This window comes from Malurus melanocephalus, unplaced genomic scaffold, assembly GCF_030028575.1.
Source record: "Malurus melanocephalus ecotype Western Australia unplaced genomic scaffold, MMel_1.1 scaffold_568, whole genome shotgun sequence".
In the NCBI taxonomy this organism is placed as follows: Eukaryota; Metazoa; Chordata; class Aves; order Passeriformes; family Maluridae; genus Malurus; species Malurus melanocephalus.
In genome coordinates this window covers 220,170-236,785 of record NW_026623800.1, presented here as the reverse complement: position 1 = coordinate 236,785, position 16,616 = coordinate 220,170, and the positions used below count along the sequence as shown (strand labels likewise).

General features: G+C 36.8%; 1 protein-coding gene across 3 annotated transcripts in view; it reads right to left on the bottom strand.

The window, feature by feature from the left end:
- Positions 1 to 16,616, bottom strand: part of PTPRM (protein tyrosine phosphatase receptor type M) — a 342,158-nt gene that overhangs the window by 164,361 nt on the left and 161,181 nt on the right. For all 3 annotated transcript variants that reach the window (XM_057382477.1, XM_057382478.1, XM_057382481.1), the window contains exons 11-12: positions 13,555 to 13,828; positions 12,379 to 12,415 (exon numbers count right to left, since the gene is read on the bottom strand). In XM_057382477.1, coding sequence (XP_057238460.1) covers positions 12,379 to 12,415; positions 13,555 to 13,828 — 311 coding nt within the window. The remainder of the gene's footprint in view (positions 1 to 12,378; positions 12,416 to 13,554; positions 13,829 to 16,616) is intronic.

Sequence of the window (16,616 nt, the reverse complement as noted above, 5' to 3'; positions counted from 1 at the left end):
GACACATTTACTCATAACCAAAAGAGGTCTAATTCAATGACAACATACTGAAAAGTCCAACTATTTTACTTCAAAAAGGTTTATAGAATACTTGCTTGCTTCTGACCAGAGAGAATTTACTATTTTTCCTCTGTTACACTTTGTGCTTACAATGCGAAATCAAAAGATTACACAGAACCTGATAGTACTTATTTCCCCTCTTGACAGCTTAAAACCATGCAAGACATCAACTTCTGCTCACTTTTATGGAAAACTGTGACTCAACTTTAATTTGCACAGGAATTTTCCATGTACACAAAAGCTTCCTAGTGCTCAGCACTAACAGAAAATCAGATGAAGGGAAGGAAATGAAAATTCAAAATTTTTGAAAAATAAAGACTTGAAAATGCACAGATATATTTGGATGCCTTTCCCAGAGCTCTGAAGTCATTGGTTCTTGCAGTTAAACTCCCATTACAGAGGAGAAGGACATTTTCTTTATATTGTCTGAAGAAGAAGGTGTTCAAAACTCATCAATAATTAGTCGTGGCTTGCACAGTGTTGAATTSTTACTCCAAGCAGACAAATGTGGCTTAGATATTTATTAAGATTTCAGTTATTTGAAAGAATCTAAACTGAATGAGTTGCTGATACATTATTTTGCCCAAGATAGCATGCTCTGTAACTTTTACCTAAAGTTGACAGTATTACTCTCCTCTTTGCTGCATTACTCCATTTACTGTAACACATTTGGATGTTCTCCTACACATTAACACAGAGGGGAACCACAGATTAATTACTGCCCTGAACATTTGTTAAACTCTCCATGATACAAGCACCAGATTTGCAGATTCCAAGAACCATGATTACTTTACCCACAACTGGTTAACCCACGTTTATAACTTATTATTTACCCAAATGTGGCAAACCCCACATTTTATTTCAACTTAAAATTCTAATTGCTTAACCTTTTATGAATATAGTCAATAACTACAGATGGGAAACACTGTAATTCACAGTTTTTTTAGTCAGTAATTATATCTCAGAGTTTCCTCGTCTTCCCTTGTCTCTTCTTATTTTTTTTCATAGTGGTATACACAAAACACATTGCTGCTTCAAATATAAAAATCAGAGGCGTAGTTTTTTCATACAGAAATGCTTTAAAAAATACCTACTGCTAATTATCCTTTTTTATACATTGCTGATGTTGAAACATTTTGAAATAGTTATGATACTGACCAGTACCAGTACCACATAGATGGCAGACATTCCTCCAGTTTCTTAAGAATTTATCCTGGTCTTTTCATTCATATCATTACTTTCATGACTGCATTTTATGGTTCCATTCTCTGTGATGATACAAAGGAAAGTGCCCTCTCCCCCCAGTTCAACCTCCAACAGCCTCACAGATATCCTAATATTAAGATCACACATTACTACGAAAATTATTTTTCAAGCTAGGATGAACCCAACAGACACATCTTTAGCGGCTTATGTTAAATTTGGATTTCTTTCTTCATGAAAGAGGTATCAGACTTTTGGAATAATATTTTTCTCTGAGCTATGTACTGCAACGGTCAAACTCCCAGGTTGGTGTTGCACCTGGGGGATGTAACATAGGTCCTGCAATGACTGTGGCAATCAACTTTTTAACTTGTCTGAATAAAAGACAAACTGTTTCTACAGTGCAAAACATACATAATTAGGCTACTTGTCCTTCTTAAAGGGTAGGAAAAGGTTGATACTTTTTGTTTTTTAGGTCATGAGATCTACTCCACCTGTACACACTGGCTCTGGCAAGAGTGCCAAGACAACTGAAAAACCCACACCTCCTTAGCCAGCCACAAACATCAATGGCCAGAGCAAAACTGCTGATTTGACCACCTGAAGTTTATCCTACCCATTTCTCCCACTTAGACAGGGGAGTTGGAAGGGTCCCACTTCCAGAATATGTTAAAAGAACCATTATTATTATTTTAAAACATTAAGTGAAGTACTCAATATAACTAATACAATCACACTTATAACTGACTTCTCATCAGCTTGGGTTCTCTATTGTGTACAGACGGCAAGGGCTTGTATTTGTATTATGGGTTATTTCACCACTGGAAAATGCTATTACCATTATTTTTAGACTTTCTTTGTCTGATTGGTTAACTTCAGCTCTTCTTTGGRTGCTCTGTGGAACATGTACTTATGCTTAAAAGCATAGATGCTTTGGATGCTCTGTCTTACAGAAAACCTGACATTTGACTCTGTAATGTACGAGGGAAAATAAAAGGGAGAAAAGGAAACAGCAGCTCCCATGGCACTCCTGTATCCTCTTAACATTTTCTTGTAACTATACTATTTTATAGATGAAACTGTCACTGCAAAAATGACAAATATAACACATAAAAGAACAAAAATGGGCAATAAATCACAAGTGACACTCCAGCCCATTGAAATGCATTCAGCCAGTGCTGCAGAAAAGTAAGAACACTTCCTTGTTTTGCATTCTGCCCAGCTGAGCAAGAAGACTAGAATCCTTGAACAAATGGTACAACAATCGTTGGGGCCATCATGTGAAAACAGGCTTAGAATTTCACTTTGGAGAGTCAGATCCATTCTCATTCTGCTTTCCTTGTCACTTGACTTTGCAACAGCACTTGTAATATGGCTTTGACTTTACAGCACACAGGTGCTCATTCCCGCCGGATAACTATCCACAACTCCTGCTAATGTAAATGTTGTCCAGAAGTATCAAGACAAGGATAAACTTCTAAAATGGTGCACTGAACCTGCAGACAGCAGAAGTCTGCCACACAGCTTTGTTATTACAGATAGCACTTGTGTTTAAACTAAGAAATAGTGGGTTCTACATTGCCCAAAATAGCACTTCAAGTTTCAGCATGTCAGAATACACCTAAATCAATGTTACATGGTTCAGGATGGAGAAAAAATGAATGCAAAATGTCCATCCGGCCCATGTTGTTACACTTTAGATGCACTGTAAAGCACAACAAAGGAAGTAAATAGCAAAAATAGCAAAACACTCCTCAAATGTGTGCTGTTGGTTTTTGTGTTAATAAACAAACTGTGTTTTCAGTAATGCAGTACAAAACTGGAGTAAATCCCTTGACATAAAAAACTTCCATGAAGTTTCAATTTAATCAATTAAAGATTTTGGTTTATTTTTTTCACTTTTACAGTGGAAAAGCTGAGAACAGAATGTGACCCAGAATACAGAACTAAATATTGCTGTGTACTGAATGCACATCTGAAGAAATGTGTATATTACGGTGCTAACCTTGTAAGGGAGAAGAAACCAACTGAGATTATTTCATGACTGCTTTTAACTTCTTTATAAAACATACTGATCATCTAGACCTTAACACATGCAGGGTAAAATTAACTGAAGTTTCAGGCTTTTGCCCCTTTTTCTTAAAAAAAAAATAAAAATTCCTATTGATAAGTATCAGTTATTTTACAAAACTTCCTGCAGATCTTATTGCATTTGATTCATACCAAGAATTTCACATATGAAAAATGTGCAACACAGTACTCTCTCTTCCAGCTGGATGTGTAATTAACAACGGGTCGTAAAAAGGGCGTTCTATGGAAATCAGTCTCAGTAATATCCAGTGAAGTAGTCGCTGCTCCACTAAATCACAAATGGAAATACTTTAATTTAAATATAAGTCGCTCAGACATATTTCAACAATTAAGAAAATGTCTGAAAGAATGAACACCCTAATCATGATTCCAAGCATGCTATTTTATCAGAATGTAGAGAGAACAAAATATGTGAGGGCCAAATGAATACCAAATATGGCCAATTTAAACCTATTAGACGAAACGTCTCTTACAAAATAGTGAAACAAACTGCAAATGATTTCAGTCTTTCTCAAAAAGATGGATTTGTTATTCAACTTTAAAGCTGAGGTCATACAGTCATATTTGTATGTGGTAAATTTTTCACTAACATTCTACATGATTTCAACTGTATGTTAAATCGCATTTGTTACGAAAAACTGGAGACAGTATCATGAGTACTACTATGCTTCATGTATACATGGTCTTTTCTCCTGGCAGATASGTGTAAAGCAAGTATTATCCCTGTCATTGTAGGACAGGGTCAGTTGAGAGGATTTCAAGCAAGTTACTTTTCATAAGGTAACACTGAAAGCTAAACACTATCCCCCAAGCCTGAATTCCTTAGCTACTAAGTTATTGAATCACTGATAATAATAACACTAAATTTGTTTTGGCTTGTAAGAGTCAAAATCACATAGTTGCTTTTACACTAGGTTATTTTATTCTGTAACTCTACTACGCTGCAGGTATTCAAGTGCAACAGCAAGGCTGCAAAGGCAAACTGGAGTGGCTGTCAAGATATTTAGGGCCACTGGTCAGTAATCCTGCAAAGGGAAGACCTATTATTTTTATATGAAAAAGGAAGGAGAAAGGAAGGACAAAGGGAAATTAATAATGCATTGTTTATAAACTGCACCAGTAAGAGGCAAAACGAGTTGGTTATGAGGATAGAGGAAATGAGTGCAAGTACAGTTGGCTTGAAAGCTGACTGGTATTATCATGATATTTCTGAAGAGGAAGACCTTTTAAAATTGGTAACGATACTCAGGAATACAGCCAAGATTTTAAATTTTCATTATGCAAGCAACATCAACTTCCAATGTAAAGAAACCCTAAAATGCCATCCTTGACCTTCCCACTGCCAGTTATGCATCTCCTCAAATGTTAAAAGACAAAAGTAATTTCTTGATCTCAAATGTAATTACTTTGGTTCTGAGCAAAGAAGTGAGGAAAAGGCACTGAACAGAAAATGCTAAGTGACATTTAACAGTCACAGCTGTAGGGCTTGTGGTAACTACAGCTAGAAACAGTCCTATACTTTTCACATAAACAAATCCTTTTACATGTAAATCCTTTCCACAGTCTTGAAATTCATAGGAGAAACATGTGGGGACAATGTGTATCACTCCCAGATCCTCATGTGAGGTCCAACTTCTGTAAATCTCCTTTCAGAAAACCTTTGGGTTTCTCATGGATACTGCAGATCCCATTCCTGCTGTACCGCCCTGAATTTGAAAAGCCTGCCCTAAGGACCCCTAGACAGGATGTCTCTCTAAAAAAACAGGAATTCTTATTGCTGTCATGGGACAACCATGTGGTCTGGGTGATGTTTCTTCACTCCTTATTGTAGCTGTAGCAAACAAGAAGGAGGATATTTCTTTCTTTCCTTTTGAGCACAGGGTCTTTCAAACATGAGATGGGGTTGGGAAGATGATGAGGGGATTTCAAAGGCTTTCTAACACATTTCACAGACAGCCATAAATGCTGTTGTCAGGTATAATTKAATACCTCCTTTTTATTGTAAAATTAGATTCTGGTGCAACTTTTTTTTTTCTTCCCAAGGTAAAGGGAACAGAAGTCACAGATCTGACAGACAACAGACTGCCAATGCCATCAGTGACAAAGCAACGAAATAAATATTTTGCCAACTATCCTAAGTTAGCCATATCTCCCTTCTCTCACTATGATAGCCATCTCCTTCTTGTGGAACAGCCATGTCTCCAATGTTACCAATAGCTACCCAGTTTTGCACCAAAACAGATCAAAAAACAAAACGAGAAGAAAAACATGCCATTCTCCACATGGAAAAAACATACAAAGTTATTTGACTCCTGTGATGAAGAGATCAAACWTGTTGAAGTTCAAGGCTATGGAAGAGATCCTGTCTCTTCAATGCTTTATTTGAATTGTCAAGTAAAAAAATAACTGAGGTATAAAAATGTATGCAGTTTCTGGCAAGCAGCAGTAACAAGAACAAGCTACTTCCTGGCATCATATGTTATTCTGGTTAGTTCACATGTTACTACAGAATACAAGTATACATGCAGCAATTTTGTCTTGATTGACAAGGTAACTTGGGCATCATGGATCACTCAGCTTTGTTATTATAACACATACCCTGGAATTAAAACCTACAGAGGACATGTCTCTAATCCTCTTATCTTAAGCTGAATCATTTAACTCCCTCTTACTGACTGTAGCAGTATCCAGATACAAGACACATGAATTTGTCCTCATCTCTTAGACACCCTGGTAGCAACATGGTAACAAGACGCTTCCCACAGAACTATGCCAGTATTCTTGAAAAAGGCAATGATTTTATCATACACTAAAAACTGATGGACTASGTTTATTTCCCCCATTAGATTTTTCATCACACTCACTTCAGGTTCTAGAGTTTTTAATGCTCTTTGCTTCTGTTTGAAAACAAAAATGTTTGCAAATCCCTGAAGGGTTTCATGCATGGGTTTCTTTTCTGACAAAATGAATCATCTCCCCAGGTTCATAAATACTTTTTGGTATATTCTGAACCATCATTCAAGCCACATACAGCCGAATAATGCTTTCACTTGAGTACTGAGTGTACTTCCACAATTAGATTTTATATCCTTAAGTACTGCTCATTCTCATATGCCACCACCTAGGTTATCTTATTTTAAACCTAGAACTCAATTATGACATAATARAAAGGAATTTATTTTATTTCTTCATTTCAATTTCTTTCATTTTGAAATTTTGCCAGAAAAGATGATCTTACCAACACTACACAGAAAAAAAGCCTGAATCCACTAATACTAGATCTTTAGTCCTAACTTGCACATGCAACTTTTGAGCCTAATTATGTAGAAATTCTGGTGTCTTGATCTAATAGAGAAAAAAACAAACAGGTACACAGATACATATCTATATGCAAACTTTCATTAGATTTATGGATGGAGCAAGACTAGATCTCTTTACAAYATCAGGCTTGAGGGAACATTCCACATATCACACACACAATGGGCACATGCAGCGGAGTCGTATGTACAGGGAGGTGTGTSTAAGTTTTGGTGCCAAGCACACCACCAAATTTAATGGAGCTGAGGAAAAAAATAYAAACAGAAAGGAACTTTTAACACAGAAAACTGTTTATGAGCAGAGAAGGAAGAAACTGTCAGGGAAAAGGAGCCAAAGAAAATGAGACAGAATGGGCATGATGACTCRTCTGTACTTGAACATCTGACCTGTTAGTTGGTCGTCGCCTGCAGCAGGGGCGATGCGAATGTATGGTGTTGTAAGCTGAGTCACGATTATCGCAGCTAAGCCAAAGGAAGAGTTCCAGGTCAGCATGCATGAGGGAAAAAAAAGCCAGACTGAAGCTATGCCAGCAAGAAGAATCTTGGTCAGTAGTTCATTGTCTGAACTTCTCACAAATAAAAACCAAAAAACTTKCACAAGTTCCTTTTCATCTTCAGCTGTTAGTTTTGTTATCCCGAAAATTAGKAAGCTTTCGCGTGTGACCTTCATTCAGGAAAAGGACTAAAAGCACATTATTTACTGCATTTGAGGAAACTGGAGACTCTTTGGCTCAGCTAGTCACAGCACGAAGCTTTCTAAGTGAAAAATAGCTGATTATCCAGATTATTCTAGCATAAACTTCTCCAAGTAATTTGAGCTAGTTTCATTTTTATTTTTCTACTTCAAAATGCTACATTTTTCCTATGTTTTTTTTAAGATAATTTTTATATAAAGCATTTATGAGATAATTGAGATAAATTTTTCTTGCACCCACTTGGGTCACTGCTCCGAAAATGCACACACTGCATATATACTTAACGTTCAATATACAGAGAACGACCACTGAGGGGTGGCATGTTTTTAATTAGGTATGCATATAACTATCTGAGGTCTGAGTTCCAAGTTCACAAGAAAAAGCTAAAAACCCTGACTTTTTTGTGTTCCTGAAATATTCAGACTGCTCTGACAGAGCTATAAGAACCACTGTCTGCTACAGACAACTCTTACCATGGCTCACATTAATAAAATCTGTTATTTCTTTGTTTTACAGCAGTTCTATGATTGCCTCTAAATGGTTAAGCACACTGTGATACATATATATTAAGGAATATAAAAAAATTAAAAGGTCAGATCCAACATGATGCAGCTGGAGAATGATGCAAAGAAAAAATATTGGAAAATTAAGGACAAAATTATATGAAAGATCACTCATTTACATAGAACAGCCTGGGTGCTATTAGAAATGTGGCAACGAGAGAGGAAAATAGATCATCTACCATCTGCAGACAATTAAACTCAAAACTGCTTCTGCATAATATTTTGAAATATCCCTCTGCAACACTGAAATGCAGTGTTGATAGTAGCTTCTAGAGTACTGTTGCTATTGRATTTAAAATATTATAATATCCTTTTCTCTCTCATAATTAATGAAAGCCTTCCAGTATTGCAAAATTAGAACAATGATGCCTCCCTCTTGAGAACTGCATTCCTAGGAGATAATCAAGATGTTTCTATCCAGACAGTGTTGTAAGTCATATCAGGAAATATAGTCTTAATACAAATCACAAACCACCACAAAGTTGATAGTAATAAACTTGGASGAGTTTTGGAATGTTTTCAACTTAGTCTGCTGAGATTTTACAGTCATTTAGCTTGAAGAAAGAGCAGGAATATGAAAGCCATATTTCAAGCAATATATGACAACCTTTATTACTACTGGTACAAAAAGCTATTCCTGATTTTTGTTTGTTTGTTTGTTTAATTATCTTGTCAAAAATAATGGGAGTGGAAACCCTGCAGTCTCCCCATTTGTAAATACACCACGGAGTCACAGAGGTCCTAGAAGCCTTTCTCTGAAGAAAACTAAGATCAGAAAACTCCACATCACAATAATGTGCTGTATGATCCTTCTACTAACAATGTCAGTGGCAAAGGCTCCCTTTGACTTCATCRGAAGCAGAAGGAGAACTTTCAGCTCTACAAAACCCAATATTCTCATCCTAATTTACACTTGCAACCACTGCAATCAGGATTTTTATATGATCTCTAAAAGAACACATTTAACAAAGGTTTCATTTGTAAAAATGTAATGGTCATAAAACAAGATCATTTTTAAAAGGGTACAAATTGAGGCTGTTTAAAATATACTTGCTGGAATGTGGAAGTAGTATCTAGCTCCTGACCCTAGACATGCACTTGACCCAGCAGAATTAGACTACTTTTCTGGAGAYAGGCTGAACTCTTCTAACAGGAAGCCTGTCAATATGATAATTTGCTATCTGGTGCACTTGGTCTCTGATACAGCAACAAGGTTTAATGTCTGCCACTTGAGCACATGCTTGATTGTAAAGTACATGCATTATTCCTGCTGACATCCAGCATAGGGAAAACTGAACTCACGATACAGAACAGCTCTGCTGGATCTGGGAAGGGAACACWATCTTAATATTACAGTTACCTATTTTTATTTTAACAAAAAATAAAGAAGTGTACGGTGGGCCAAGGAATAAACGCTGCATGACAGCAATAAAACCAACTTTCAATGGTCTTAGAAGGTCTTAAGGGCACCAACAACTTTGTTATCTGGAGGTGAGATAGTTAAAGGGAATATAACTAGCAAGTGATGTAGCTCTGCTTGTGACATGTTCTCAAGTCCCATATTGGTCCTGAGGGCAGACTTCAAACAGGCTAACCRTATATTTTGAATACAGACAATGAAGAGACTTGGCCAGTCTCAGMTGGCTCAGTGGAGCAGCYTGAAAGTTGCYTTGAGTGACCTTGATCCTACAAWGGGCTSCTGAGGCACTTTGGGCAATCCTCARATTCCACAGCAATGGAACTGCAGTAACTTTCAAGAAACAAGCGGACAGTTGGCTGCACTGTCATGCTGGTTTTGCAGGTTATGTTTCATGGCATGGGCCTTTATCCAGTACTACACATCTACTTTAATATGGGATAGCTGCAACACAGTCAAGGTGATTATTTTCTGYGCTCAAAATTAGGTATTATTATTACACATCATTGATTGACTTGATTAAGGTCTAGTTGGTCAGTGCATGGTGCTAAGAACACGAAGGTTGTGCGTTCAACCCCTATATGGGCCATTCACTTCAGATGAATCCTTGTGGATCCCTTCCAATTCAGAATGTTCTGTGATTCTGTGAAAGCATATGGTTTCCCATGCATGTAATAACATCTAGAGTATGTCTACTGATTCCAATGGCCTATACAAGACTGTATGTATTGTCAGGACCAAACCTTAATTCCAAAGAAGATTGCACCAGTTTTATACATGAATGTCTAAAGYACTTCTTCTAGCTTTAAAATCCACCCAGCTTGAACTTCTAAAGATAAGAGAAGCCCAGATTACAAATATTTCTGGAATGTTATTAGTATGTGAAAACTAGATGTTGCACTGGAGAGCGTTCCCAAMCTCATTTGTCAGGAGCTCCACAGTRCATAAACAGATGGACATAACAAGCACAGAGAGCTTAAGTAGCTACACTGTGGTCACAAAGATCAGTGGAAAATGGTGCRAGTCTCTAAGAAATCTGACAGTGGTTAGAGCAGCCTTTGCTAATGGAGGTACAGACAACATGAACGCTGTACTGAGCTGTTTGCAGGGGCTGAACACAARGGGAGGACAATTTTATGTCTTGTCCCAGTGCAGGTACAGTGACTTCCATTCTACAGACATGGAGCATTTTTGTGATTTTTTTTCCAACCCAAATGTGGGAGATCCAAAGAGGGCACAGAATTCTGCTTTTCCCCTAAGTATCTCTATTATATCTAAAGGGAGTACCTCTGTACAGACACCTATTATGAATACCATATTAAAATGCCATGGTCTCAATTTAATTTTTTTTAATTAATACAGATTAAAAATATAATACAAGCRTTCATTTTAAAATCATGGAAATCAGTGCTTTACTGTAGCCCCCCAATAAACTTTTGCACCAGGGACTACAAATGCCATCAAGGATACCTCTGGTTTCAAAGTCTTCACAACAACCTCTCACATTATTTTATTATGAAAAAAACTGAAACATGCTTCCAAAACAGAAATGTAGGGAGATTTGTTTAAAATAAAGGCTGCRTTTCTCATATCTCCATTGCCAAATGGGTTTGCTCGAAGTAGCTTGTTGCTATGGGAGCTACTCCAAGCCACAAAGTTACCCTCACTTCTCAAACAAGAGAATAAAAATTTTCAGTCAGTCAAGTAATTTAAATACTTGAATATCCATGACTGACTAGRAATACAGATCTTCAAATATTTTAAAATCCATTCCTCTAATCATCTATTATGATTTCTGACATAACATAGTTTACTTCTGATATCTCTGAAGCTGCTTGAAAACAATACAGCATTTCACCTGCATCTGAAATTAATCTCTCATCTATATTAACTTTGGGATGAGTTCAGATATTTGAAAGRTTTCTACGGTTTAGTAAGCAGTCAGTTAGTAAATTGAAAGTAAAATTACTTCCTTTGGTTTGGAAAAGAAGCCAGGAATCAGTTCAAAGAGGCATAAAAATGTATTTGTCACATTAGGAAGTATCCAAATTTTCAACAGGGGCAACTCGATGCTAACATTTCTGTTCCTTTTAAATAACGAGATTCTCATCCAACTCATTTAGACTCAGAGGTGGTGATGGAATTGTGARGCCTACATGTAAAGGAAATCATAGTGGAATCAGGAACAGTCACTGAGACAAGCATGATCTCCTGCAAGGTGCAGTGGCAAGGGATGAAGMAGTTTTATGCTCTTGCCAGGTGCCCAGACTGCCAGGTGATATTTCCTGTCCTGACTCACAGAAGCACATTCTTTCCTGTTCTTCTATTACAATCTCCAAGTAACTGTACTATTCCATCACTTCCTTTTCAGGCTTTTGAGTTGTCACCAGCTAGAGGTACTAAAAAGGCKAGACTAGAAAGATAACCACAGACAGATCTAGCCCCCAAAGATAAAYAGACCAGCAGCATGTTTATCTTTCCTGGTTTGGGGACAAAACCTATAGCCAGTACTGTCTCAATTATACAAATTTGTCTTACAAATGGTAGTATCACATGCTGACAGTCGAATAAATATAGCTGATCTGTACCATTAAACGAAGAACATGATTTCTCCGCTTCTCTTTTACACAGCAATTAAGTTAAGGTAATTGCTTACAAGTAAAGGGGAATTTTTCACTATGGATATATAAGCAGCTAGTATGTATTCTGCAACTGGCCATCGTACAAATCTACTAATATATACATGTACAAAATATTTATTATGAGATCATATAAAAACCCACAGAATATATTTTTAAAATCCTGTGTTCAAGTAGACAACTAAAAGTAATTAATACATTTATGATTAAAAACAAACAAACAAACAAATCTCCTAAATCKCAGCTAGGGATGTAAATGATTCTAWGAAAATTCTCTTATCTGTTTAGTGATGTGTTTTAGCAATATAAATACTTCTGGAAGTTTGCARAGACCCATGTGAGGGGAAGGTCAACCAGCTGAAGTACAGAATACATGACATAATACAAACATACCTTTCGTGGCTACCCTGACGCAGTCAATTTTAGTTTCCTGTGTCAAATAAAGAGGAAAAAGGTCAAAYCTTGTGTTTCTAMACAAAGGAAGTCATCCATGATTCTATTCTTAAAAGTGCTAATAAAATGCCAGAGAAGATTGTGCCTCATTCCATATTTAACTGCTCATTAGCCAACTCCAAAGTGAATTCATAATATGGACAATCCCTGCTCAGGTACGGTACATAAACATTTCACTGAAGATTCCTCTAAAAGTAGAAAATGTGAAAGATATTCACAAAAGCACAGGCAAGTGTTCAGCTTCTTAACTGTGGCAACATAATGACCTTGGGAGATTTTTCTTTTTCTTACAGGAAGTATAGTTTGAGGCATCATGTTAGACAATTTTAGAAAGAAAAAATAATCAATGGTGTTTCACATTTCTGCACTGTYGGTGCACTGTGAATAAGGGATCATTATGGTTTCTGGCAGAAAACATTTCCAGGCTGTCAGCACAGACAGCCAAAGCTTATCAGGAATTGAAGGGCTCTGGGTAGGTCTGTCCAGGAAATGAAAAACAATTCCAGGAAGAATTAGTCTGATGAAACATGACCTGTGTAGATCTTTTCACACACTTTTCATTTCAGTTTCATCTACTTACTTTTCTTTTTTCTTTTACTTTGTTTGCAGAAAGGGACAAAAAAAGAGTGGTTTCTAGTTCAATGAGAACCAAATGAGAAAAAGGGAGATTAAGATGTTACAAACTAAKGTAACAGGACTGGACACACCAAGACAGATGTGCTAAAATCCACAATCAAGTTTGGCTTAAACTTAATAAAAGAAAYCACAACGTTTTCCTGTTCAAAGCAAGAAAACAAAAACAAACAAAAAGAAAAAAAAAGCCAGCCAAACACAGTCATTGGACAGCTTTTAGCTAATAAGACAGAATGGTAACATATACTACTTTGCCTGCTCGATACTGACAAAATGTGTGGTTTTCCCCTCCTCTTTCCTGTAACCTTTAATCATTAAGCAATATTGTGTTAGGAAAACTGCTATTTTCTAAACTCAGTGTGTTAAATTTCACGGTTACTTCATTTTCTCATTAGCAACTAAATTGGGCATCCTGCTAGTTGATGCCAATCATTTATGTACCACACAGACACTGTATAAAATCATGCCTGTTGCCAGACTTACCCCATTGGCTCTGCTAGCAGCTTGAAAATAGATGCTGTAGCTCTTATGAGGAAGAAGAGGAGTATTCCAGAAACCACTGTAGGTTTTGTTATCACCAATAGTAAAAGGCTGAGCAACTTGTAAACCATTGGCTGGAATCTCTGCAGCAAAGTAATACTGGGAATTCAAGAGTGAGGCATTCTGGAAATGAATGGGCACTGGGTAGCACTTTAGGATTTCAGTTGTCTTTTTGGTCCTCCGTGGGCGCTCTTCTTCAACAACGATTTGATAGACACTGAGAGTGAGAAAGAACAAAAGAAACAGTGGTTATTTTAAGACTTGGGCAGTCAAACCATTCYAAAATCCTAACTGCACACCAGTATTTACTGGAAAAAAAGAACCGTTAAGAGCAAAGAACACAGGAAGAAAATGTTATTGAATATTCAGGTGTGTGAGTTTGTGTAATAGATTCATGCTTTCAATTTTTTTTTGTTTTGGAAAACAGCCACAGATTTTCATACAGTGAATGCACAGAACATTTTCTTTTTCAAACTCTTGTTCAGAAAAAGCATGGTTAGTCTGTGCTAAAATGTGGAATTAGGTAGTATTTTGTTCACCAAAGTAAGCATAAAGCTAAGATTCYCCTCTCAAACCTGTTTAACTTACCTAAATTAAATGAAATTAGTGCTAAAATAAAAATGAAGATGCAAATTACAAAGAGACAGGGACAAGTATTTGCTTAACTGTTGACATTATAACTGTAAAAGCACGAAGTCAAATTTCAGTGGCATATAGACTATTGCTGAGCAACTATAAAACACTTTTCCATGGAAGTTATTATCACTCAGCAAAGCACTTTTACACACCTTTTGGATAACCRTATTTTTAAGTTTCTGCATTCTGCAAAGCAAGTCAGTTTGAAYTTGCAGTCTTTGCTGTACTGGGACCTACAGAGAACCGTCCATCCCTCTCCACTGTAAAGGTGCCATGGACATTCCAACAGGAACAAAGAAATTGCAATTTCTGCTGTATATGCAAACACTGTAATCATTATACCYTTGCAGTTGCTGTAAAAGACTGAGTCAGTGCTTTTAAATTTGTGATGTGGGAAGTCCATGTCTCTAAAGAGGACTGGCTCACAAGTTTACTGCTTCGCAGGGGAGCAGTGATTCTTAATCAGTATTTGTCTCCTGGAATCTTGAATCCCAGTAAGCAAGTCAGTCTAGATAATTGATGTCCAAGTAGCAATGTGTCCACATTTTTGTGTATTATCTACATTCTGCAACGATTTATAATTTTTCAAGTTGACAGTTCATAAAAACCAACRATTTCTGGGTAGGGTAAATTTCTTAAAGGTGAAATATCCATGGAGTCTTATGATATGTTACTGTTCTGTCATCTGTAGGTAGAGGATTATGTTTACAGAAGATTCTGCCCAAACTACAGGGCTGAGCTTCTGTAGGACCACGTCAGTCTGGAGCCAACAGGGTTTATTGGCTCAGTCATATCCCTGCACAGCTATGGCTACTCCCCTTCTGGAGGCAAATCTGGTTGAGAAATGAAGAGATGAACTGTCCAATGACGGGATGGATGGTGCTTCAAGCAACCTGGTCCAGGGAAGGAGTCCCTTGTCCATATCAGGGGGTTGGACTAGATGATATTTAAAACACCCAAYCATTCTATGATTCTATGACACCACAATTTTATATCTGCAGAGTCTTCATAGCTAAGTATTACCAAGATGAAGAAAACACCAGTTCTCTTGATCATCTTACTATTTTTTTTAACCAGACTCACTGATCATGYGCCACAGACCCTGATGGCTATGTTTTTAAGATCTAGCATCTCCAGTAAGAGATGCTGCACCTATTTGCTCACAAAAATGCCCTGAAGATTAACACTGAGAACAAATAAACATCTCTTCTTCTGCCTGATTCAGACTTTCAGCATGGTGGAGCTTCAGTTTAATGTTAACACACTTAAACCTATCTCCCTTCATGAAGAGGTCTACGCATCTGAAGTTCTCAGAGAACTGAGCAGAAAGAAGGTGTCKGCTTTTGGGTCAACCTAATTGCTTCCCAGGCTCCACTGACTAGAAGTGGACACCCAAATTTAAATGTTTTAATCTGATGCTGAAATTCATGCAGAAATCTAACCAGCATAAATTTAGTACAGCCAAGGAGACAGAAATGCCTGGAGGGCTCACTTGAAGGCCTCTGCCTGTACATTTTGCAGCTCTGTGCAACAAAGTTGTCATATCAAGCAGAAAGATTTTCGTTAGTTGAKTAATTCCATGCTGAGTAGTAAATGAAGGTCAATCCACAGCAATCTTTCTTTTATCCTGTGAGAACTCATTTCTAAAAAACTAGCCACATAATATCTACAYTACAATCTTGTTTTTCTCTTACAAATCAATTTTTCACATGATTTTCACAATTAATTTCTTTGAACAAAGTAAGAGTTGCTTATAACCGGGATTCCAAGCTACTTGGAAGACAGCATGTTTCCTCCTCTAAGTATGAATTTGCAGTGAATCTAAAATAAATACCATTTGCAAAATTCAATAGCATATTGGGAAAAAAATGCAAAAGGTGAAGTAAACATTTATTCTTGCAAGGTAGTGAAGCTTAATAYGCTTGCCTAATACTACAGCAAATATAGGGATCCCTCAGTTTCACTAAAGCATGACGGACAGTAAACTAAGTTACTTCTTTCTTGCATCAGGACTGAATATAACAATGACTTCAGACCAGATGAGATAATATGACCTGTTTCAGAACTGGCTGAAATGAGGACTCTCTTAGTGATTATAACTAAAGACTGYAGACATTTTAGAAACAAATCTGTCATTAAAGTACTCCTTTTCCTATGATAAATCCATGTTTAGTTATACTACATGCACTACTCATTGTRTGTTTTAAATGTCTGCCATCTACTCATTTTCAGATACTTAAAGAAAAAAATCAGTTGACTGGAGCAATTTCAAAATCAAAATGTCTTTTAATCCTTACTCCACAAGACAAATTAGATTTGTAAGCATCTAGACCTCAAATCTATTTGCTCTTTAATAATTTAAGCACTGA